Raw genomic sequence first — 26,919 nt, forward strand, 5'->3', positions numbered from 1 at the left:
TCTCTCTACCCGACCTTGGCTGGTTCTCGCGTGTATCTGTTGATGACGCCTCGACCTTGGCTTGACTCTATAATCTTCATACAAATTTTCATGGGTAGTATCTTCGTTATGGTCCTTGCATTAGGATGAAAAAGAAATGAAGAGTATGGAGTAAGTTAAACGTTGTCCTTGCATTAGTTCTCCTCAATCCCGATGGCTCTAACTCTTTTTGAGGGGAGAGTATTCTTCCTGCTTCTTCTGAATTGCTCAAACGCCAGCTTGATTTGCGTTGTGATTACTTAAACGCAACCTCCGACTTCTGGTTTTGTGAGACACATTCTCACAGGCAGAGTCTCTACGACAAGAACAACACGACCCGTCATCGTTTGTGTGCGCATACTTCGATTAGGAGAGCCACTCCTTGCTCGATCGACACACAACGATACTCACGTCTGATGCATGTTAGGTCCGGGTTTCGAGGTAAATAAACAAGAAACCACTCAAAACGTGGAGACATGTAAACAGCAGGCCCGTCCATGGGGCAGTGCGAGCTGTGCGATCGAACTGGGCCCCCGAAATTTTGGGGCCCCCAAATTCCAGCCCTGCACTCTATCAGTGTCCCAGCGAAATTTTCCAGACCATTATTCCCCTGATGGTCCAGCCGCAGCCCACCCTAAAAGTCCAGTTCTGAAAGGGCAAAATGAAAAAAGCAAATAGTCCTCTCCAATCACGAGCCTCACGCGCGCTGTAGGTTTCGCGATCAATCTATTCTGAAAACCAAACAAGAAAATAAATCGCCCTAGCTCACGTCTTCCAGAACGGTAGAACACGATCGAAAAAAAAATCTCCAGATGCCATCAGCCAAGAGCCGGTCGCCCTGCGCTCCTGCCTGCGGCCTACCCGGATGCTCCATTTGATGGATCGACAGAAGACTGCCCCGATTTGGTTTTGCCAACGCCGTTTCAGTCCGTTTCTTCTAACTTCCAAATCAATCTACCCTGTGACGGTAGATCAGGCGAGCAAGGTTTGATTCTATTATCTATTTTTGTAAGACTAGAATTCATGTACTCAACTGATTCAAAGTATTTGTTGGCTTATTCGGTGCTATAAAACATTTCATGTGGAATATAAGGTTAATTCATTTCTTTTGCTTATGATTTTAGCATTAATATTTGTATAATAATAAAGTAAAACATGCTTTAGTTAAATTAGGTCTTCCATAATTTTTTAAAAATTAGGGCCCTAGTTTGCATTTTGCACTGGGGCCCCAAATTCCTGGAGACGGCCCTGGTAAACAGGAGCATCAACAAGGTGAGGTTCCTCCGCCTCTAAGATTTTCTAAGGACATGTAGATAAACTTGCCAGAAGCCCCCACGAGTCTGGATCCTCATGCGTAACGTTTTTCAAGTTTAAAGTTATCTAAGTTAACCCAACAAGGTACTCCAATCGGCACTTGTATATGACTGTAGCTTTTCTCTTGTTTTTGTGTTGAACAACCTAAGATACACCTTATAACGGCACTTCGATATTTTTGTCAAGTTAAATATCACTTGTACCTCCAATAGTTTAGTGAGCCAAGAACTTTAATATAAAAAACCCGAAAAAGATACTTTTTTTTTTGAGAAACACAGTACAAACGTAGACGCTCACATACACGCGCATACACTCACCCCTATGAACGCACACACGCACACCCTACCCCTATGAGCACCTCCGGAAGACTGAGCCGGCGGACTGGATCTTGAAATTGACGAAGTCACCACAGGCGCCTCGCTGTCGACGGGAACGTCGCCTCCCACTGAATGAATATTCCGCCTTTATGAGACACACAGATGTCAAACCTGGGGTTTGAACTCTGGTGGGCTGGTGTAAGGGTACATTGCCCCTATGTGTGGTTTTGGTAATTAATGACAACCCCTGTGGACTAATGTTTTCATTGAGTCTATATGAAGGAATATTCCATAGGTACTACTTGCTCTCCATGTGTTGGATTCAAGTATGGATGCCATGAAGATAAAGATATACCTTGTGTATTGGCATCAAGATCATCGGTATGAAGATATATATGTGATATGATCAAGAAGAAGAAATGAAGATGGAGTTCTTATGTGGAACTCAATATTAGCCATGCTCTATCTTAAGTGAGTATGAGAAGATACAAGGTTGAGTTGGGCAAGTTCAAGATGAGCATCTTGAGTGGATCACATGCTTGAAGCTTGACGTCCATTTGGTGATAATGGACATGTGAAGATGTGCATCAATGAAGCTTTCCCATCATGGTGTATGGGGGAGCATTTGTGAGTATACACGAAGCGACAATGATCAAGTGGTGCATTCCGGCTTGAGTGGAGCGTGAAGTGTTATCATCAAGATCAAGCGGGATGCGCAAGGCAAAGGTATGACCTTGATAGGGTTTCCTTTTACCGGTCTCGAGGTGGTTGATGGGAGACCGGATTATAGGATAGATAGCCGCACTATTAAGAGGGGCTTTCGGTTGGGTAACTTGATCACATCGTCTTAGGGAGCTCAACCCTTTGCATACTTTGCATATCCGTATTGCTTCTTGGTGTTTCTCTGTGTGAGGTTCTTGAGCTTGTTGCTAGCTTTACAACAAGCCCAAGTTCATCGAAAACGGAATCCGCATGCATCTTCTATTGCGTTTTCGAGGTTGGGTGATTTTACCGGTTATTCATGATATAAGGTTCTACCTTTTATATTCATGATAAAATCCCCTCCTATAGATTCTTGTGTTTTCACTTTCCATAGGATAGCATTTGTTGTTATCTTCCAAACAAAACTGGTTTCATTCGAATCGGGGTTCGGGAGCAAAAGTTATTAAAGAAAAGGAAAAAAGAGAAAAGGATAAAAAGAAAAAGAAAAAAAAAAGGAGGAGGAGCAGCCGGCCGGTCGGCCGGCCTGCCGGGCCCCGCGCCGGCCCACCCGGCCAGATCCGGCCTGGCCGCTCGAGCCATCCGGGGCCGCATCCAGGGGCCTTCCCGGTCCGGTCCGGCCACGGGCCCGGTAGCGACCGGCCCGCCCGGCTCCCGCCCCGGCCAGGCCGGCCACCCCGCCGGATGGGCCTCAAATGCCCCGGCGGCCCACCTACCCCGGCGCTCCTTGCCTATCCGCCGCCCGCGAGCAGCACGAGGCCTCGCCGGCTGCTCGGGCCGGTCGGACCGGCCGGGCCGCCGGCCGCCTCGGCGCCATTTCCGGTCAGCCCGGCCCGGCACCGGCCGGGGCGTTTTTCCGGCCCGTTTTTCCGCCCGATTTTCCGTCTTTTTCCCCCAACGACTATTTTTCCCCTTTAGCTATAAATAGGTTTCTTCCACCTTGAGCCAAGTTCGTGCTTCTCATTCTCTCACCTCCATTGTTGCTATTTGAAGAACTTGCTCTCCCCCTTGATTCCTCCAACCATTCTTGCTCATATTTGAGGATTTGAGAGAGGAGATCTAGATCTACACTTCCACCAAACCGTTTCTTCTCTAAGTGAGGGAATCTCTTAGGATCTAGATCTTGGAGTCTTTGGTTGACTTTCCCCTTGTTCTTCCTCTCCAATCTCATCCTAGCATTCGTTGCTTTGGTGGGATTTGAGTGTGAAGGACTTGAACACCTCCGGTGTTCTTGCTTTGCATCATTGCATAGTGTTGAGCTCTCCACCACGATTTGTTCGAGTGAGAGACCGTGAGCTTGTTACTCTTGGAGGGTGACCTCCTAGTTGGCTTGGTTGGTGTCCCGTGATCTCTTCGTGAAGATTGTGAAGGGGCCCGGGCTTCTCCTTCGTGGAGCTTGTGAAGTGGTTGTGGAGCTTGCCATCTCCGGAGCGGAGGAAAAGCTAACCATAAGGAAAGGGCCATTATCCTTCGTGGGTGTGGTTCGGAGAATAGGGTGAGCCTTCGTGGCGCGGGGAATCCTTCGTGGGACCTCCACTCCTCCAAACGTGACGTACCTTGTTGCAAAGCAAGGGAACACGGGAATACATCCTCGTCTCCGCGTGCCTCGGTTATTTCTATACCCGAGCTCTCTTTCCTTGTGATAGCCATCGTGCTTGAAGTATATATATATCTTGCTATCACTTGTGCTACATATATATTGTGCCTATCTTGCTTAGCTCTAGTTGTTATTGTTATATCTAGTTGAGCTTAGCATATCTAGGGTTTGTGCTTATAAACTAAACAATAGTTTAATTCCGCATTCTTACAAGACAAATCCGAAAGAGTTTGTAATTGCCTATTCACCCCCCCCCTCTAGGCGACATCTCGATCTTTCAATTGGTATCAGAGCAAGGTCTCTCCTTGTTTTAGGCTTCACCGCCTTGAGAGTAAAGATGTCGGCTAGTAATTTAGTGCACAATGACACAATTATCTTTGTTGGCACAAATTATCATTTGTGGCGAAATTGCTTGCTTTGTAAACTTCGGACCTTGTGTCCAAACATTGAGCAATTTCTAGATGTAGTTTTTTCTCCTCCGATGGATCCTCAAAATCTATCTTTAGAGGATGAGAAAAACTTACATCTTGAAGCTCAAGTATCTAATGAGCTTGTATTCTCTTTGAGACCAGATTTTCATAGGTTCTTGATATATATAAAGCGAAAATCGTCTCATGAGATGTGGATCAAGCTTAAGGAAATGTTTGGTGGATCCACTTCTCATTTGGTTGGTGGTGACTCCGAGGAGCTCTCTTCCCCTTCACATCATGAAGAGCTCCAAGTTGCTTCCACCTCCGGCCGTGATGAGTTCTCATCTTCTTCCACTTCACCAACGTGTAGCAAGACACGAGGTAATGATATGGTGAGTGGTGAGGAAAATTGCAATGTTGATATTGTGCTCAATAGTGATGATTCTTCATCTCTATCCCATTGCAATGCTTCCTCTTTGGACTTAAACACATCTAGCATTGAAAATAATCTACATGCTTGTGTTGATAGTCCTCGCATATCATGTGTAAATTGCTCACATAAACCCCATGATGATATGCTTGTCTTGTCTTGCTCCCATAATCAAAATGCTTCTATTTCCTCTAGTTGCTTGTTGACTAACAATGTAGAGGAAACCGAACACTCTATGGATCAAGACATGTTTTCAAATGAGGATTCAAGAATTTCTTCATCTTCATCCTCCGGTATGCACATGTGCCTTATGGCAAATGGATCAAAGGTATCTCCTACTTTGACTCCTAACACTTCCTCTAATGATGAGAGTGATGATGATGATAATGATGAAGAATATAATATCTTGGTGCATAATATGGCAATGGTATATGCTTCTCTTCATGGTAATAAAGAAGCTCGTGCTAATCTCGAACACTCTATGGATACCTTGAGTAAATATAGGGAAACCATAGTGGAGTTGGAGTCCCATGTTGAAAATGGGGAAAAGAGATTCACTCTCCTCAAGCATGAGCTAAAAGATGAGAAGCATACTAATTTTATGCTTACACAAAAAATTGAATCCTATATGCATGAAAATGAGAAAACTATTGTTGATGCTTGTGCTACTAACTCTACTTCTTGTGAAGCATCTACCTTAAAGGAGAATGTTGAGCTAAGGGCTCAACTTGAGTTGCTAACTAGTAATTGTAGGGAATTGGAAGAAAGCAATAAAACGCTCTCACACTCTCTTGAGGATCTTCTAACTTCCTATGATGGGCTAAAGTTAGCTCATGAGGCTTGTATCACTAAGGTAACATCTTGTGAGCCTCATGTGGACATTAGCACAATCTCTACTACAAATGTTATATCGACATGTGCTAGTCCTAGTAGTCCATCTAGTCAAACTAGTGATACACCTTGTGTTGGATTACTTGCCTTGCCTTGTTGCTCTAACAATGAAACTTCTACTTCCTCTAGTACTTGTATTTTTACTAACCATGTAGAGGAAATAAAAGAGCTCGAGGCCCAAGTCCTTTCTTTAAAGAAAGACTTGGAAAAGCGTCATGAAGGGAAATCCGCACTTGACAAGATGTTGAGTATGCAACAATCCCCCAATGACAAGAGTGGACTTGGATTCAATTCCAATAACAAGAACAAGTCCAAGAGCAAGAGCAACAAAAAGAAGGGCCAAGACAAAGTCAAGGATCCGGCCAAGATGGTTTGCTTCAAGTGCAAGGTTGAAGGGCATCATGTTAGATCATGCCCATTGAAGAAGAAGAAGCACTTGAGTGAGAAACAACAAGGGAAACGGCCACAAGGTCAAGGTCAAGCTCATGCTCGACCTCAAGTTGAAGATAGGCCACTTCCCAAGAAGAATCAAGATATTGTTCCCCAAGAGAAGAAATCAATAAAGAAGAGAAAGGGGAACACTTGCTACTTATGTCGTGTGAAGGGACACTTTGCTTCTTCATGTTTAGGTAGTACCTTATCTAACCCTATAATTGTTGATGATGATTATTCTCTAGGGAAGGATAAGTATGGCAATGTGTTTGCCAAGTTTGTTGGAACTCAAAGTGGTCTCAAGAAAAGGACCATTTGGGTTGCCAAGCCTATTGTGGCTAACCTCTTAGGACCCAACTCGATTGGGGACCAACAAGCTCAAACGTGATCAATAGGTACACGTGGAGGTCATTGGAGACTTGGCTAATTCATGAAGAATTAAGGGATCTTCATATATTATTTTTACCAAGCCAAGTCGTATGGATCATTATCTATATCTTATATCCAATGTTCCTCCTTGCGGTAACTTATACTTCAACTCTTCATATTCATTGTAAGTTATTTGCCCCTTTGCATGTTTGGTTGTGTATCAAATATGTGTTTGTATGTGTTGAGTCTTACTTGCCTATCTTGTGTATTCAAGTATGTTTGTTTGTCTCATCATATAATTGTGTATTGTTTTGAGCCTAATGCATCTTGATGATATCTTATTTGGCTCTCTTTGAGTGATTAATGGAATATCCCATTTTGGGGGAGTGATATGCATTGTGCATCTCTCTTTCTCTAAAATGTGTGTACATGGGTATCACCACCTAGTATTGATATTGCAAGATTATCTAGTCACTATGTGGCATGCCATACTCATGAGAATTCAAATTCTAAATGTCCATTAATCATCTCTAGTTGAATTTTAGTTGCCTCTTGTTTAGAAGAAATGTTTTATCACATTATGGGGGAGTAATATGTTTTGTACATATCACAAGCCTAGAAAATGTGAACATATGAGGTTATGCCACTTAGAGTTGATGCTCTTAATTATCGTGTTTCTAGGTGGCATGTTTGCTCAAACAAGCTCCATTTCTATTGAAAAAATTTTATTGGCTCATCTTATGGATTCTTGTTTGAGTAAGAAATTCTTGGTACGGTTTTTCCTCAAATACATATTTCTATATCTTATTTAGGATACCGTTTGTTTCATGTTATTCTAATCATTGCCGTGCGTGATTGTTTGACTAGTTGAAGCTATCAAGAATCTTCATCCGTGCATAGTGCTTAATTCTATATACTTATCCTATGCCTTTTATTGTGAAGTTGATCCTTACTATCATTGTCAATTCACCACCGGAAATTATTTCCAATATACTCATTGTCTTTGACAATTGATAACCTTTTATGTGGTTGAATTCATGGATCATCCTCACCTTGGATTGCTTCCTATTTACTTATTTTATTTCCAAGAAATCTTTGTTTCTCCCATGTGTCTTCCTTGTCCCTTTAAAAAAAAACTTTTGATAAATTCTCTTGATTCATATCAAGTGTTTGTTTTGGAAGACAAACCTTTTCCTTGCGGTACATTGTGCCATTGTGAAAAGTGTAGAGGGTTTGGTTTATTTGTTTGAACCTTGCTCTTTTTGGGAGTTTTGCTATCTCATTCCTTCTTCTATGCTTTATTTGTTGAATGAGATAAATCTTTGAGCATGCTTGCTTTATTTCATCTTTTATGCTCAATGGTTTCTTCTTAGTTCATTCGTTGAACTTTGTTGAACAAATCTTTTGTGATTTGCGTCTTTGATATAATTTGGACAACAAATTTGTTTGGTCACACCTTTATGCCTTATTCAATTCATTTGGTGTTTTGTCCAAAGTATATCTTTCTTGGATCTTTAAAAGTCTTTGTGCGTGCTTATATGCAATTTATTTATATTTATAGCATGCTTTCTTTCTTCGATCCATTATATAGGGTATACTCCATCAAATCCTAAATGGCTAAGATGTGCATGAAATTCAAATTTCATCTACAAATATGCACATATTGATATGGAGTGTATCCTATGTATTGTGGTTAGTCTAACCATTTTTGGACCCAATAAGTTTGGGGACCAAGATGTACTTGAATGATGTTTTAGGTACATTGGAGATGCAATGGAGGCTTGTCTCATCTATAAGGAAGGTGTTGTCACCATATGAGAATTGGAGTCAAGTTAGGATGATCGATGAACTCTTATCCACTACATCAAGCCATTGCTATCTCGGTAACAAGTATCTTATTCATGCATTCTCATATAGCATCCAATCTCTTGTAGGTTGTATCTTGGCATGAAATTATTTATTTCGAAAATATTGCGGTTCTTGAAAAACCCCTTTTAAAATAAAACATCTTATTGAACATTTGAGTAATTTGAGAAGATGCATATGATAGGTTATATATATATATATCATATTTTATGATTCACCTATCACAAATATGCCCTCTAGCAATTTATTGCATATCAATTCCTCAAAGAGCTCTTGTGTGCAATATTGATGAATTTGTGAAATAAATCCGTTTTTGAGATACTTGTTGCCTTTCTCAAAACATTCCAACTAGCCTTACTTCCCTTATTGTTAGTTGTGATGTTTTTGAGATTTTATTTGGTTGAAGTTCATTTATATACCATAAGTGAAAAGTGGAGCCATAGGCTATATATGCTTTTAAGCAAACATCCTTTGGTATATTTTATGACTTCATTTTGGATATCTAGTCCTATTTATTTTGTTAACCTCTTGTGTGTGCATGTTTCTTTATGGATCATTTTGTCCACTTTAGAAACTTATATACATAAGAGCGTTAATCCATCACCTTGATATCTTTGTTCTTTGCCAACCATCTTTTATCCTTTGTTTCTTAGTGGTGTTGGTAAAGGAGATTTATGAGTGCTTGGTTTATTTGTTTTCCTTCTTGCACTCATATCTCGTAATTGTTGGACTAAAGTTGTTCTTGATAAGCATATTCTCTTTATCCTAGTTGCGTTCTAAATGATATATATAGGGAGTGAGGATTCCATGTTTATGCATATTGTATTCAAATGCAAACATTATAAATTATGCACGAACCTTGGGGAGCTTCCTTATTTTTATTTTAGAGCACTATATCTCTCTTATCATGATATCTTTGTTCGTCCAATTGGATCTTTGATTGCTTGCTTTATTTGTTAAAGCTTCCTTCACCATGTTATCCTTGAGCAATTCTTGATCCTCAATATAGTTTGACTTCCTTCAAGTATTCATCATTGGATATGTGCACTTGATTCCACTCAAATTATGAGAAGTGCACACTTTGGGGAGGAACTCACATTATATTGGCCTTCTAAATTTTTCACCCATTTTGACAATCGATGCCAATGGGGGAGAAGTTTAGAGGGTTTAAGGGAATGGTTTTATACTTAAGTTTGGTTTCTGCTTAAGTGTTTGAGTGTTTTGCCTCTCATGCATTCCATATTTATATGTCTTGCATGGTTGTATATATATAGTGGAAATTGTCCCAAAGGTTAATCTTGACAATATATGCAATGAATTCATGTTCATCACACGTGCATACATTGTGGGGGAGTTTTCTCTATATATATATATATTGGTTCTACTCACATCCATTGCATTTGTTGTAGTTGTGTGAGTAGAGTCGGTTTTGATATGGACTAGTTGCTTTGTGTTACTTGACCATATCAAATACAACCTCTTGTATACAACTTATTCTCGGATAAGTTGCGTACTTGTCACTAATATTCATTATATAAACCCTCTTATTATGGTTGTCATCAATTACCAAAATGGGGGAGATTGTAAGGGTACATTGCCCCTATGTGTGGTTTTGGTAATTAATGACAACCCCTGTGGACTAATGTTTTCATTGAGTCTATATGAAGGAATATTCCATAGGTACTACTTGCTCTCCATGTGTTGGATTCAAGTATGGATGCCATGAAGATAAAGATATACCTTGTGTATTGGCATCAAGATCATCGGTATGAAGATATATATGTGATATGATCAAGAAGAAGAAATGAAGATGGAGTTCTTATGTGGAACTCAATATTAGCCATGCTCTATCTTAAGTGAGTATGAGAAGATACAAGGTTGAGTTGGGCAAGTTCAAGATGAGCATCTTGAGTGGATCACATGCTTGAAGCTTGACGTCCATTTGGTGATAATGGACATGTGAAGATGTGCATCAATGAAGCTTTCCCATCATGGTGTATGGGGGAGCATTTGTGAGTATACACGAAGCGACAATGATCAAGTGGTGCATTCCGGCTTGAGTGGAGCGTGAAGTGTTATCATCAAGATCAAGCGGGATGCGCAAGGCAAAGGTATGACCTTGATAGGGTTTCCTTTTACCGGTCTCGAGGTGGTTGATGGGAGACCGGATTATAGGATAGATAGCCGCACTATTAAGAGGGGCTTTCGGTTGGGTAACTTGATCACATCGTCTTAGGGAGCTCAACCCTTTGCATACTTTGCATATCCGTATTGCTTCTTGGTGTTTCTCTGTGTGAGGTTCTTGAGCTTGTTGCTAGCTTTACAACAAGCCCAAGTTCATCGAAAACGGAATCCGCATGCATCTTCTATTGCGTTTTCGAGGTTGGGTGATTTTACCGGTTATTCATGATATAAGGTTCTACCTTTTATATTCATGATAAAATCCCCTCCTATAGATTCTTGTGTTTTCACTTTCCATAGGATAGCATTTGTTGTTATCTTCCAAACAAAACTGGTTTCATTCGAATCGGGGTTCGGGAGCAAAAGTTATTAAAGAAAAGGAAAAAAGAGAAAAGGATAAAAAGAAAAAGAAAAAAAAGGAGGAGGAGCAGCCGGCCGGTCGGCCGGCCTGCCGGGCCCCGCGCCGGCCCACCCGGTCGTTTCCGGCCTGGCCGCTCGAGCCATCCGGGGCCGCATCCAGGGGCCTTCCCGGTCCGGTCCGGCCACGGGCCCGGTAGCGACCGGCCCGCCCGGCTCCCGCCCCGGCCAGGCCGGCCACCCCGCCGGATGGGCCTCAAATGCCCCGGCGGCCCACCTACCCCGGGCGCTCCCTTGCCTATCCGCCGCCCAGAGCAGCACAGGCCTCGCCCGGCTGCTGGGCCGGTCGGACCGGCTGGGCCGCCGGCTGCCTCAGCGCCATTTCCGGTCAGCCGGCCTGGCAGCCGGCTGGGGCGTTTTTCTGGCCCGTTTTTCTGCCCGATTTTCTGTCTTTTTCCCCCAACAGCTATTTTTCCCCTTTAGCTATAAATAGGTTTCTTCCACCTTGAGCCAAGTTCGTGCTTCTCATTCTCTCACCTCCATTGTTGCTATTTGAAGAACTTGCTCTCCCCCTTGATTCCTCCAACCATTCTTGCTCATATTTGAGGATTTGAGAGAGGAGATCTAGATCTACACTTCCACCAAACCGTTTCTTCTCTAAGTGAGGGAATCTCTTAGGATCTAGATCTTGGAGTCTTTGGTTGACTTTCCCCTTGTTCTTCCTCTCCAATCTCATCCTAGCATTCGTTGCTTTGGTGGGATTTGAGTGTGAAGGACTTGAACACCTCCGGTGTTCTTGCTTTGCATCATTGCATAGTGTTGAGCTCTCCACCACGATTTGTTCGAGTGAGAGACCGTGAGCTTGTTACTCTTGGAGGGTGACCTCCTAGTTGGCTTGGTTGGTGTCCCGGTGATCTCTTCGTGAAGATTGTGAAGGGGCCCGGGCTTCTCCTTCGTGGAGCTTGTGAAGTGGTTGTGGAGCTTGCCATCTCCGGAGCGGAGGAAAAGCTAACCATAAGGAAAGGGCCATTATCCTTCGTGGGTGTGGTTCGGAGAATAGGGTGAGCCTTCGTGGCGCGGGAATCCTTCGTGGGACCTCCACTCCTCCAAACGTGACGTACCTTGTTGCAAAGCAAGGGAACACGGGAATACATCCTCGTCTCCGCGTGCCTCGGTTATTTCTATACCCGAGCTCTCTTTCCTTGTGATAGCCATCGTGCTTGAAGTATATATATATCTTGCTATCACTTGTGCTACATATATCTTGTGCCTATCTTGCTTAGCTCTAGTTGTTATTGTTATACCTAGTTGAGCTTAGCATATCTAGGGTTTGTGCTTGTAAACTAAACAATAGTTTAATTCCGCATTCTTACAAGACAAATCCTAAAGAGTTTGTAATTGCCTATTCACCCCCCTCTAGGCGACATCTCGATCTTTCAGCTGGGGATACAACCATCCTCCTAACCACCCAACCTTAGAAGCTTCAAAAAACAAATCTGAGTTTTGTCCGTGGATGCATTCGGAGTGTTCTACTTATATGTAATTTTTTGTTGCATAATACATCTATGTTTTGACTACGAAAAATAATTCAAAGCTATAGCTCTAAAAAATACAGGATAAACTCGACTTCGCTCCCCATAATTTTTTATGTGTAGATTGGAGTTGAAAATTAATGCACACATGCTAGATATTTATACCAAGCTCCACAAAGTTCGTGATCTAACACGACTTCTCATTTTATGATGGCCCACTGGTTGATATTTTTCTTTTGACATACTTATTTGTTGGCAAAGATGTTTACGGAATCATAAGGTTCAAGGGCTGATGATAATGGTGGTATTGGGTCTGGATGTCATGTTGTCAGCAAAAGCACCGAGTGTTATGTTGGTTACTTCTTGAGGGTAGGCTAAATACCATGGATGTTTTACAAAGAAATAAAAAGCTTATTCCTTGAAGACTACACATGTACTATGTACAACCAAGCAGTGTTGGAGACCAGAAGTCATCTTCTTTTACACTTGCTCTTTGCGCTATCTTGTTGGTAATATATTTGCTCGTGCATTTTCTTTGTAGATTCAGCTTTTCATTTGCATTGTATTACAAAGATAAAAGAGAGAGTCGACAAACCTTTCTTCATGAAAATCATCATTTTAGCAGCTTGGTCCATTTGGATGACAAGGAATCGTTCATTTTCAACAATCTGAGGCCCAATCCTTTTAGATGCGGATCCATTTTCAAGACAGAGCGTAGATGGCTAAATTTAGGGTCGTGAGAATAAAATAGATGGTGTATGCTGCTTGGGTAGATAGTTTTGTTTGATTTATTCTTTTGTTTATTTTTCTTTGTACAATTCTCTTGTACATTTGTGAACTTGTTAAAAAATCAATAAAAATACCCAGCAGAGTCCTGCTGCTGTTTCTGTCGAAAAAAAAAAAGATCGCATTCATATTAAGGAAAAAAACAGAAGGCCGAGCTGCAAAGATACGATGGGTCATCCAACATTTTTTGTATTTCTTGTTTCAGCCCAGCGCCGCATTCTCTCCTCTCCCTCTAAAGCGGCCAGAGGCCCAGAGCAGAGCAAAGCCAGGCAGCACGAACAGAGAATTATTCCCCCTACCGCCGCCTCCTCCTCCGCCGGTCGCCGCCACCCTCGTCGCCGCCGGCTCCGCGTGGAGACATGCCCGGAGGCCGGAAACGCCCAGCGCCAGCCCCCTTCGCCGGCTTCTCCACCTTCGCCCGCTCCCTCCTCTTCTCCCCCGCCTCCGGCTTCTCCAGACTACCTCTCCCCGCCGCCTCCGCCGCCAAACCCCAACAAGGTATGCTCCTGCTCCACCAACACCCCCAACTCTACCGAACGAGCCTCTCACGCCCTCGTTCTCTCACCAGAGACCGCCGGCATGCCGCCGTCCAAGCGCGCGAAGCTGGCCGAGCTCCCCAGCGACGACGAGGCGTTCCCGAGCAGCGACGGCGAAAGCGACACCGACAGCTCGCGCAGCGACGGAGATAGCTCGAGCAGCGACGGCGACGACGCGTCTCAGGAGGTTCCTGCCCTACCTCCTTCTCTACGGCCTCAGGATTTTCTGTCTCAGCAGCTGAAACCGTCTGATGTTTTGCTCCTCGGCCTGGCGGTTGTAGATGGAGACGGTGCAGGCGGACTTCGCCTTCTTCGACCCCAAGCCCAGCGACTTCCACGGCGTCAGGCTGCTGCTCAAGACCTACCTCGACTCCAAGCCCTGGGACCTCACCGGCTTCGTCGACCTCATCCTGGAGCAGACCACCGTGGGCACCGTTGTCAAGATGGCCGAAGACGAGGAGGAGGGGGAAGCAAATGGCAGCGATGGCGGCGGCGACAACGACGATCTGTTCGGTCTCATTACCGTGCTTAATCTCGGAAGATATGGTGTATGCGCAAATTGCTGGTTCTGATCAGTTGCTGCTCAGGTGGATTTCAGACTGAATATGTGCTGCTTCCTTGTAGGAGAACCGCTGCATCAAGGATCTCAAGGACTATCTGCTTGGTGTCTGCGGCGACAAGGATACCAAGAAGAAGCTCAGGGCACTGCTGGAACAGAAAGCGGCTACTGTCGGGCTCCTGGTGTGCCGGCGCTTTGTGAATTTCCCGTATGAGATGGTGCCTAAGATGTATGATTCGCTCTTCGACGAGGTTTCTTGGGCGACAGAAGATGAGGTGGGTTTTCTGTCGTCAACCACCATTTATTTCTGCCCATTTTGTGCGTATGGCGAATTTTGAAACTGTGTGTGCATGTCTGAAGCCAACACAAGAACTCCAGGACTCGTTCCGGTTCAAGCAGTACCTCTTGGTTGTCAGAATCTTTGAGGTGAGCTATGCAGTATGTTTCGGTTTTCTATGACAGTAACCACTTTGCTTGAATGTTCAAAGTGGCATGTTTTTTGTGATTAAGTACAGTCACATGTGTTGGTCTGATTCAAGAATTACTGGTTAAAGCCATATGTTTTGCCCCTTGTATGGAAGGGCTCTATTGATCTGGTAATTGTTCATAGTAACAAACTTATCTCTGTCACTTTGTCCAGAGAAAAACTCCTCCAAAGCAGAAATCAAAGGGCAACAAGGATTTCGACGAACCTGTTATCTATTCGAAGTTGGAGGATGAAATTTTCCGTGAGGTATCAAAACATCCAGCCGAGTTATTGTTTCTTTGTGTATCTCCATGACAGATAGGTGCTAACACTTCTTTCTTTCTCAGCTTAGTTCGTGGTCTTTCACTTTCCCAATCCGTGCTGAACAGTCGGCTCAGCAGGAGGTCAGTTGTGTTCAATCTTTCGATGCTCTATTATGTTACGATATGTGATAATCTTGGTAGCATACATTCATCGTGTGCAACCGTTGACAGTTTTACTTGTGTTGGTGGTGCATATGCACCTTTCGTAGTTTCTTCTGTTTTATTTTTTAATACATAACTGCTTATCATATTCTAAGGAAAAACCAGTAGCTGCAGACAAACGTGCCAAGTAGGATCATACCTTTCTGTTTCATTCTGTCTTGAATCTTCTTTACATTTTTCTCTAACAATGATTTCAAACCTCCCATTTCCACTAGTCTGTCGGAATCTCCTTTCAGAAAAAAAAATCGGATGGTGTCTATACTTATGTGTTGGTTGAAATTAAAACATGTTGCCTAAATAGGATCTTCTGTCTCCCCTTGCAGCTGAAGAATTACAGGGAGATGGGCTTGGTGATGTGCGTTAAGGCTGAAGCGATTCCCAAGTTCTGCAAGAAGCTGGAGGCTTTGGTATCCGAATAGTGGGTCCCTTTGCTGATAGGAGAATGGAGCGAAGGTGGAATTTTCCTGCTGTCCACATCGTACAAGAACCGTCCAATTTTTTCTTGTGGTGTTGGCTCTACCATTAGGTGCAAATGTGCAATTGTTGCTGCAGATGGGAGAGGTTGATCTGTAAGAAGGAATCGTTTTTTTGAACCAGTCCATCTTTTCATGTACTGCTCTAAGACATGGAGGGTAGGGTTTCTCTTGTTGCCTGAAAACATGATTTTTCCTCTTCTGATCTATGAAAAATCGGCACTCCTGTTTAAGGTCACCACAACAATTTCTGCCATGCTTGAATGACATTATGGTTTTCAACCAACCGTTTAAGGTCATATTCTATGCCGACCTAACACATGCAAGAACTATATATGCTAATTTTTCCCTAAAAAAATGTTAGCACATATAGTTCCTGCACATATAGTGCCAAGTTGAATGTTGAAACTTGAAAGGTTCCTTCTCTTTCCATACAAGGTTGAAACCATGAAGTGACCGATCAACTGTAGTTGTAAGGTAAACCCTTGAGGAAAGTTTCCTCTATATCTGCTGCCTTTTTTAGGAGCCATCACGTTTCAACATTGTGTCATGACTCATGACTGCACACACGTATGAAAATCTTCCGTAAAATAAAAAACGTTTCCCCCTAAGAAAGGGCTTAAAATCTCCTAAAGCAAAGTGGAGTTAAGAAAAACAATTGAAGTAGAAAATGACTGAAGTTTGAGCAATGTGACTGGGTAAATGTAATTTTACAGGACTACTTCTCCACTTTGGGGCAAAACAGTTTTTGCGATGCGTCTTCTACCATTCTACGGCGATTTCTCCGTTGTCCGGCGAGGAGCCCCACTGAGACGTGTGAAAGCTGTTAGGTTGCCGAATTGTCAAAATGGGGGGTGTAATATCAGAAGCCAACAGGGGGCTACAACAGATACCGCTTCGATTTTTTTTGGAGAAGCTCGGGAAGCTGCCATTTCCCATTTTCTCCCCGCAGCCAAATTTAGGCCCAGTTCTTTTGAAGCTTTTGGACAGCTTAATGGTGGAAATAAGCTAAAGCCCAAAAGAACTGGATTTTAAGCCGTTTTGGGGGACAGCCGTTTATGGCCTTTCGTGTGTAGTCGGGGGAAGCCAAGTACCCCAGCTTCCTGCAGCTTCCCGAGCCCAGCCGAAACGGTACATAGTGATGCCCCTAATTTTCACTCTATTTACATTGAAATGCCACTGCGCTATCCCGTTGTTCTGGCCGAACCGTTTTCCTATCGAAGGCGACCCGAGCGCTGGCCTCAGCTCCTCTCCCCTGAGAAGAAACCGCTAGGGTTCCTCTCCACCACACCCCCGCCGCCGCCGTTGGCAGGGCAACTCCGGCCGCCTCCCACGTCGCCCCTCGCCGCCAAACTGCTCCCCAGATCTTCCTGGTTCCATTCCAAGGCACGGCCATGCCCCATCTCGCGCGGACGGCTGACCCATCGGGCGGACGGCCTCCACGGTGGCAGCGACGCTCTGCCCCAGCTCGTCCACGGGAACCTGATCGGCCGGACGGCCCCCACGGCACCAGCCACATCCCTTCCCAACTCGGCTGCCAATAAGCTACTATAGGAGAAGCTAGAAAGAACTGGACTGTGCTTTCTCAGGAGCTTAATGTTTCTCTAGACCACTCAAGCCGGAGTGGCTTATGCACACGCCGCAGCCCAAAAGAACTGGGCCTAACACTACTCAGAGGCCGGCGGTGGGGAGAAGCCGCCCAGAAATTTTCACTTCCCTTTTGGGTTTTAGCTTCTCTGGACCTATAAGCTGTTTCATAAGCCCGACCTACCTCGAGATTGGCACCGAACGCAACAAAATGTTTTCCTTCGATCCAGCCCGTGCTGGAGCAAAAACAAAATCCCACCCCATCGTATGTTTCCTTTCTTTCCGTTCCTGGTACCCTCTTCTCCCGTTTTTTCTGTGCTGATTAGTACAAGATGCAAACACATCATTTGTAATACCTGGCTGAAGAAAAAATAGCCCTCCTTGAAAAAATTCAGCATGAAGGTGCGATAGTTATATAAAATAAATCAGCGCATTAGAAGTAGGCACGGAAAATGTCGTGACATATGGTATTTTCATTTATCTAGGACATATATCATATCAAAGGCCTTACAGACAATGCACAACTCAACACAATAAATTTCATAAGCCCAAAAGAAGGAGAAGAATAACTTCTACGAGCTTTTTCTCACAGGAGTTTTTCCCCATCGCAAACCATAAGCTGACTTCTCCATAAGCATAAACCTAAAATAAGTGGGCCTTAAGATGGCTGGACAGTGGGACTTATGTTGTAAGCGCCGATGAGCGTCCTGTAGGTCCGCATTATCTACTAAAAAGAAGTAGGTCCACATTATGTCGTTGGGACGTAGTGTCGAGAGTTGTAATATTAGGTGTACGTGTTTTAGTTGTATCGTCATTTTTTTTGAAAACCAATATATTAAGTCAGCAAGCCGCCTCATTAAAAACCTTCCAGTCCCCTTCGGTACCCTGGTAAGGAAAAGAGTGCGTCTGGTACTTGCTGCTTCACAAATTCAGTACAGTTACATCGTTCAGCACATCTGTTAAAACGGATGGAGGAGGATTACTATCCCAAATACAAAAATTATTAGACTCAAAACTTAATCTAGCTTGATTATGCGCCGTCTTGTTTGTCTCTCTTGGACAATGCTGAAACGATATTCTCCCAATTCTTCGAGCAATTTGAAAACAGTCTGCCAATATTGCTGCATAAGGGCTCCATAATTCAATCTCACCGTTGCATGATGTAATCAAGTCCAAGCTATCAGATTCCACCACTACCGACGAACATCCAATATTTTCAAGTAACAACAAACCATTTTTCAACGCCATAGCTTCAGCTGTTGCTGGACTTAACATATCTAGTAAAGGCCAAGTCCCGCCACCAATCGCCTCACCATGATCATTTCTAATAACAGCTGCCGCAGCCCCTGAACCATTAGGAAAAAAGCATGCATCTACGTTAAGCTTGTAATGTCGAGCTGGAGGTTTGCTCCATGTGATCACCTTCGGTGTTGCTCTCTGTTCCGCTAGAGAAAAATTCATAGTTAGGGCTTTAATGGAGAAAGCTGAACTTATTGGTGAGGCCACCTTTTCTCCCTTCACACCTTCTCGCCGCTGCCACCATATGTACCAGGCCGCCACCGCCACTGTCTCCTTCAGACTCAGGGAACCAAGTAATGGCGGGTGATTCAAATCTGAGCGTAAAATCTCCTCAAGCACAACACTCCCAGATTTATCCAGTTTTGACCATTGCATGATAAAATCATTCAGACCTAAAGCTGTCCAAACCTCCTTTGCTCTGTTACATGTAAAGATCAAGTGCAGAATATCCTCAGCCCCCATCTTACAAATAGGACATTGAGCTGGCACTTTGATATGTCGGTTTGCTAATATAGCCATTCCAGGGACCAAGCCATGCAAAGCTCTCCAAATAAAATTTTTGACTTTTGATGGAACTTGCAGTTTCCAAACAATTCCCCATACTGGATTTATAGTCGATGGGCCTTGTCCAACATTGCTTCTGATCTTCAGACCAAACTGATGCTCCCATTCTGAGTAGTAGGCAGATCGGACAGAGAAACAAAAATTACTAGTCTTGTGCCAAGCTACAAAGTCTTCACCTAAATCTTGACTAATGGGAATCTGTAAAATTCTTCTAACATCCAAAGGATTAAAATTGTCCCTGATTAATTGTTCATCCCAAACTCCAGATGCTGGATCAATAAGCTCATCAACTGTCCTCAGTAAGCAATTGCCACGGTTTGTTTCAATTTTCCGTGTAACACTCCCTGGTACCCAATGATCTCTCCATATATTAATCCTTGTTCCATTTCCCACATGCCAGATATGCCCTCTCTTGAAAGTTTGTATGCCACTAATGATGCTCTGCCAGGTAAAAGAAGAGCCTTTCTTAGGCCCTGCAGCCAACAAATTTCCATCTGGGTAGTACTTTGCTTGAAGTATGGAAGCACATAGGTTGGTTGGATTATTGAGGAGTCGCCATGTCTGTTTTGCCAACATCGCCAAATTGAAAGAATGGAGATCACGGAATCCCATCCCTCCATCAATTTTTGGAATACACATTCTCCACCATGCCCTCCAATGCATCTTCTTCTGATCCTCAGTATCACCCCACCAGAATGCTGCCATGGCATCGGTAATGGCTTTGCAGATATTCTTTGGTATTTTAAAAACACCCATAGCAAAGACAGATATAGATTGAATTACAGCTTTGAGTAAAATTTCTTTTGCTCCCATAGACATTGTTTTCTCCTTCCAACCATTCAGCCTTGCTATCACTCTTTCCAACAGATACATGAAATTATCACTTTTGTCTATCCCCACCATAGCAGGAAGACCCAAATATCTATCAGATAATGCTTCAGTCATAATATTCAGCTCAGAGCATATATCCGCCTTAATGAGAACATCAACATTGGGACTGAAATAAATACTACACTTCCCTTCACTCACCAATTGTCCCGAATTTGTGCAATATTGATCAAGCACTTGTCTCAACGAGGTTGCATTAACTATGTTTGCCTTCATAAGGATTAAGGAATCATCAGCAAATAAAAGATGTGACACTGATGGTGCATTTCTGCACACCTTTACCCCTTCAATACCACGAACCTCCTCTTGATGAGCTAGTAAATTCGATAAACCCTCCGCACAAATCAGAAACAGGTAGGGAGAGAGAGGATCCCCCTGTCTCAGTCCCCTGGTTGGAATAAAACCTTATGTTTCTTGGTCATTATATCTCACTTTATACTTCACAGATTTTACACAAGCCATTAACAGCTCAACCACCTCAGGATGGAAACCCAATTGAATTAACATTCTCTCAAGAAAAATCCACTCCACACGATCATAGGCCTTATGCATGTCCAATTTAACAGCACAGTATCCCTCCTTTCCATTCTTTTTGTTCTTCATAGTATGCAAACTTTCATATGCCACAAGAATGTTGTCTGTGATCATTCTGCCAGGGACAAAAGCACTTTGTACAGGTGAAATAACTTCATCTAAAATATGCTTAATACGAACATCAATCATTTTGGATATAACCTTGTATAGAACATTGCATAGACTAATTGGTCTATATTGGGAAATTGATTCAGGAGTCTCCACTTTTGGAATCAACACAATAACAGTATCATTCCAACCTTCAGGTATTACCTTATCATTAATGGCCTACAGTACCTCTTGGGTTAAAACTTCACCCACAATATGCCAACATTTTTTGAAAAAGATCGCATGAAGACCGTCTGTGCCAGGTGCCTTCATATCCCCAATCGAGAACAAAGCCTTACGAACATCTTCAGCCGTGTATGGTCGAAGTAGGGAGTCATTCATAATGGCTGTCACACGTGGATGGACTTTCTGTAGAAGAGTTGGATCAGTATCATAAACTTCAGTAGAGAACAGCCCTGAAAAATAATCAGAAATCATGGGATTTAGATATGCTGTTCCTTCCCTCCAGACTCCATTTTCATCCTTCAACCTCTTCACTCTATTTCTCTGTCTACGGGCCTTTGCAAAGTTGTGAAAGTACGAGGTATTTTTGTCACCAAATTGGAGCCAATTTACTCGACTCCGTTGAGCCCAATGAATTTCTTCCTGAACCAAAAGATTTTCAATTTCTATTGCTAACTCCTTCTGCCGAGCAACATTTTCATCAGTAAGTGCTCCTCTCGCCACTATTTCAAGATCACGCTGTGCTGTTTTAATACGCTTGCTAGTACTTTTGAGTACTGTACGATCCCACCGATGTAGCTGGTCATGCACCCGGGCTAATCTGCCCGCCAGATCAAGACCATGCATATATTGTGTAGATTCCCATGCCCCTTCAACCACTTCCTTGAACCGACCTTCTTTCAGCCATCTCGCCTCGAATCTCAAGACCCTTGGTCCATAGGTATCGTGTGATTCCTGCTCCTCTAGCAACAGAAGCAAAGGACGATGATCAGATCGACTATATGGTAGCTTCTCCAAACTAGCCCCCGTAAATTTATTTTTCCAAGCATCATTAACCAGGACCCGGTCGAGTCTCTCTCGGATTTTTCCTCGATGCCATGTAAATTTATCCCCAATGTACCCAAGATCATGAAGATTGCAATCCGTAAGTGCATCCTGAAAAGCTTGCATAAATCGAAGAGGTCGAGGATTTCCCCCTTCTTTTTCAAACGGATAAAGAATTTCATTCAGATCCCCCATCACAACCCATGGCATGGAGCTCTGAGCATGTAGATCACGAAGATCTTGTCATGTCTTGTATTTGTCTTGCCATTTTGGTTCACCATATAAACTCCGTAAATCTCCGGATATTCTCCAGGCCACTACCTATAGTAACATCTATATAGTTTTTCATTTTGTACCGAAGATCAACTGCCACCTCTTTTTTCCACAGTAATAAGAGACCACCACTTCTATCATCGCTTGCTACCACTATTTTATGATCCATGTTTAACTTTCTTCGTAAACATTCTGCTGGCCAAGTATCCAAATGAGTTTCAGATAAAAATAAAACATCCGCACCTCAAAACTCTTGGTTATCTCTATCTTTTATAACACGCCCTCTTCTTTCACCTCTTTCTTCCTAACCCCGTGCCTTTAACCAACATTTCATGAAGCTTCTCACTACGATTGCGTGTACCGACCATCTCTTTCTTTATCGAAAAAACCGACCATCTCTTTCTTCTACCTAGGACTTTGCTGCCATCAGCCCGCTTGTTGTGTGAGGGTCTCGGTGTGACACACTTTGCCATAAGCAGAATACCAAATTGAGAGCTTTTGTGATGATCAAGGCTTCTACTCTTCTAATCTACTACTCCCTCCGTGCAATAATATAAGATGTTTTAGATGTTAAAATAGATTAGATACAAACTAAAATAAGTGAACCTACACACTAAAAGTAGACTACATACAAATAAAAGTGGGTGGATCTATGAAATGGCCAAGACGTCTTATATTTCTAGATAGAGGGAGTATGTGTCTAAATACATACCTTCTAGAGCGTTGGGTACAGGCCGAGAAGGGCGTACCTACCAAACTCACCAGTTGTTGACTTGTTGTGGCTTTTCTACATCGCACCGAGGTCACCTCTTGCTACCATCGCCGCATGAAGATTGCCGCGCTACGTACTTTCGCATTGGGGACTGGATACGTGTGAAAACGACGACTTCCCTGCTACCGTACGCACGTGTTCACTGTCTGCCATCGTGTGAGAGCCGTGTACCAAGGCTTTTTGCCCACACAATCGCTTCTTCACACATATCGGAACCCTCAAATATTGTGTTGCCCCCTTTGCCTCTCTGGCATTTTCTGTGTTGCTTAGGGTTGGCATTTAACTTCCCACGTTCAACATTTACTTGACATGAAACTAACAAGTAACATGTCTTGAAAAGGGATTTCGTTAAATAATGTCATATGGAAGAACCGATACAAAGGTGATAAGGAAACACTATTACAAAGCAGGACCACATGACCCCTCAACATAACCAATACAAAGTGAGGTGGGAACTCTCTTAAAAAGATGAACACATACAAATTTATAGGGAATCCTTTTACAAAGCATACCAAAGCGAACAAGACAACTAGCATGTCCATGACGGGAGTTAGGTAAGCGCGTTGTTGGAACCTGGTTGGAACGGAAGGGAGGAGTTTGCGACTTTGGTGTTCTTGTTGAGAATTGGAGGAGAAATGCTTGATACTTTTGGAGGATGGTTAAGATTTCTACTAGTTGCACTCGATGTAAACATGATTGCAGTTGATCGATCAGTGTGAAAACATTTACATTTGATTAGCGGGAATTACACACATATTTTATGATCCTTTTAGATTGGCGCACACTCGGGATAAATATTAGTTGGTTTCAAAACCCAACGTGTTTCCTGATTGTGAGCCAAAAAACATTAACAACCTTTTCCATGCATGAAAATGGGCTAACACTGCCATCAGGGATGGCACAAATGTTTCTTGGGGCTTAGCGCAAATTAAATCAAACAATATTTATACTAAACTTCTATAGCTTTGATAGTTCATTTTTTTTATCAAAGTGCAAACTTAATTTTTAGATACTCAATCGCATTACAATGTTGCTAAATATTAATTTGTTTTTTGTTATACACTTCAAACATATATATCACTGAAATTCGCACACATAATGCTACTATGAACCGACATATTTTAGCTGGAGTTATTTTCTTTTTTGAGCCATGCCCTTCAAACATTATGAAGTATTCCTTCAAATATCATAAAAATACATAGTCACTTGTATTCATGGATTATTTTTTAACGCATGCGTTAATTTGAGTGTGTTTTTTTATATATATTAACACATTTTAAACATCAGCATGTATATGCAAAGCATATGGAATATCTTGACAGTAGTTTCTAGTGCAGGATTACATAAGAGCAAATGGAATTTTTTTTTTTTTTTTTTTTTTTGCACAAAGGAAGGGCCTAGAAGGCCCCAGATCTCATTCCATACGTGGCAGGTAAAAGTTACAAAGAGGACCCTGTACATCTCTTGCCCAGGGAAACCAAATATTTGAAGAAAGGCCCTCTAGATTTACAGAAAGCACCCTAGGACTAAAGAAGAAAACGCGATCAGGTCCCTGGGTGCCGCCGCCACCAATCGTCGGCGTCCTCAAGGCGTCACCGCCGAGGATCCGGAGCAGAGTGCTCGACAGCTCCATTTCCGACGAGAAGACGATGCCGCTGGTCACCTTCAGATCACCGGGGACGCACCACTTGATGAAGAGAAGGCGCCGAGCTCCAGCAGCCGCGTCGATGAAGGCCTCCGTAGTGGAGGTTGAAGTATCGCCGCCATGTCGGCAGAAGATCGCAGGAGCCATGGTGACTCGCGCGTGGTTGAGCTCGAAGAAGTAGCACCTCGCAGGCAGGAGCATGCGCCGTCCAGAGATCACCGCTTCACCTCCATCTCTATCAGCACCTCCATGGCGAGACAGAGAAGGAGAGAGGAGACAGATCAACTCCATCCAGCAGCACACCCAGACGAACCTGGATCTCGATGGAGATGCGAGCCACCAGCATCTGACCGACTTCCCCTCGCCTCCAAGGCCGGCCAAGAGAAGGTCGTCATGCCAGCTCACCAAGAAAACGCCGTTCTCCTCCTCGCCGCCACGGCCGGCCGGGAGAACAGCTTCTTCATGGCCTCGACGCCATCTGCAGAGATCCGCCGCCACCTTATTGGAGAAGGTGGCTCTGCTCCTCCTCCCGCCCTGCTCCGACCACCGGAGACCAAGCAGAAGCAGCAGCAGCCCTACAAGGCCATAGATCTGGCGGAGATCTAGGCCGCCACCTTGGCTACGGGACATACGCCCAAAACGCGGCAAAACGCCGAAGAACACCAAGAAACCTAGCAGATCTACTCCTAGACTACTCCGGCGCCCATCCAAGACCAACTCCGACCGGCTATTCCGGCGGAGCGGCGCTCGGCGGCCCGGTCAACGGCGAGGAACCCTCAAGGGTACTGTAGTTGGGCGAGAGCTGAGAAGGGGGGAAATGAGAGTTCCCGCAATGGAAAATTGTAGAGATATAAGGTTTTATGAACTTCTTATCATTTAATGGTTGGCATGCTACTTTAGGGCGGCAAATGTGTCTTACATGTTGTGGTCATTTCAATAATCCTTTAATATGTTTTTTTACTTTGAACCTGGTACTGAAATAGTATTTAATCTGCTAGAAACATAAACCACATAGATATAGTAGTTAAACTAAATTGTAATATGTTCATCAAAGATACATTAGTGACCTAAACATGTTTGTTTTAATTTCTCTGATAGACACATGGTGGACATACTAAAGATATTTGTTGCACTCTACGATGCAATAATTAATAATCTAACATATATAGTATGTGAATTGTGGACATGTCCCTCAGTTTCAAGAATCACACGACCTGTATGAGCCGTCCCTAACCGGTGGGAATATATGTGCACACACACACTTATCAAACAAGAGCACACGTTTTCATGTGTGTGCATGCTTTGTAATGGCGAGATCATAAAAGATTGGTAAGAAGTTGTATTTATTTTTGTTTAGTTGGCTATGGGTACATTTAGATTGGTATCGATATATGGTCATCATCCATGTGCTTGGTTACACGAATGCTTCACAATGGTTAGGTACGAGTAAATGACTTGAAAATTTGACCTAGCCAAAAGGTGGATAGTGAGGTGCCCTAGATTCAATACATGGTGTGCCCCGTGTACATTCGAGAAACCTTCAACATGTGTGTGGCAATGAACAATCGAAATGCACACAATCTCCATCGAGGAGGGGTTTATCATTGTTCATAATTCTTATATTATGGTTTATTCGGAAGCAACAAAATGTTGGTTTCATCGACGAGGCAAGGCCTTGGCTTTGACACTAGCAACACCTAAGCTTGGTTGTGTACTACGTTTTTGGTTGCACCTCCAAGGTGAACCACCGGTGGACTTTATCATTTAGAAGTGTGGCAAGTTGAGTTGTACATGTCCCATTCGTATCGTAATTAAATTTGTTCTTTCTATATTTATCATAATCGACATCGAGATATAAGGCTTTCGTATTCGCCGAAAAATAATTGGAAGCTATATTAAGAAGAAAAAGTGAGATGTTCTCCCTGCACATACACTCACCAAGTTCGGCTGAGGTGCCGGGAGCACATATCAAGTGGGGAAGGAATAACATCCAAGGGTTAACATCCACATAATAGTGTCGATATATACTTCAACATGTCTAGTTTTATATCCAAACTCAGCTACAACTTTGGAAAGTCTTAACATTGACAATTGGCCTAAATTGACAACCAGTATAAGGTTATTGTTGCATCCGAATTTGTCTTTTCTATTTTTTGAGTTACAGATCAAAATATGAGATGAATTGTCTTTATAACTTTTAAAGGACCTTAATGATGGAAGTTTTAGATATGGGATTACCAAGCGCACCCTAAGAGGGCGAGTGCCCGATAAATCGAGGATATATCTTCCTCCCTACATGGTGCTTTCGTTCCGTGCTAACAATGAGCAAACCCACTATAAGAGGAGTCACAAAAGGGCACAAAACATGGTAACAACATCAATACAAGATGCATCTAACATGCACCGACTTTTTAGTTTAAACTTGATGCAAAATTCAAGAAAGTATATTCAATTATTTTGTGA

The 26,919-nt window shown here is 43.2% G+C and overlaps 1 protein-coding gene across 1 annotated transcript; it reads left to right on the top strand.

Annotated features, from left to right (window-relative positions):
* The first annotated feature begins 13,567 nt into the window (after nucleotides 1-13,567).
* LOC124684203 (protein BCCIP homolog) lies at nucleotides 13,568-15,857 on the top strand. The gene is made up of 8 exons (XM_047218576.1): nucleotides 13,568-13,718; nucleotides 13,789-13,943; nucleotides 14,038-14,304; nucleotides 14,381-14,590; nucleotides 14,676-14,741; nucleotides 14,956-15,048; nucleotides 15,129-15,185; nucleotides 15,590-15,857. Exons 1-8 carry the CDS (start codon nucleotides 13,580-13,582, stop codon nucleotides 15,683-15,685), a joined length of 1,083 nt encoding a protein of 360 aa, XP_047074532.1. The 5' UTR covers nucleotides 13,568-13,579; the 3' UTR covers nucleotides 15,686-15,857.
* Nucleotides 15,858-26,919: the final 11,062 nt, after the last annotated feature.

Source organism: Lolium rigidum, chromosome 1 (assembly GCF_022539505.1).
Source record: "Lolium rigidum isolate FL_2022 chromosome 1, APGP_CSIRO_Lrig_0.1, whole genome shotgun sequence".
NCBI classification, from domain to species: domain Eukaryota; kingdom Viridiplantae; phylum Streptophyta; class Magnoliopsida; order Poales; family Poaceae; genus Lolium; species Lolium rigidum.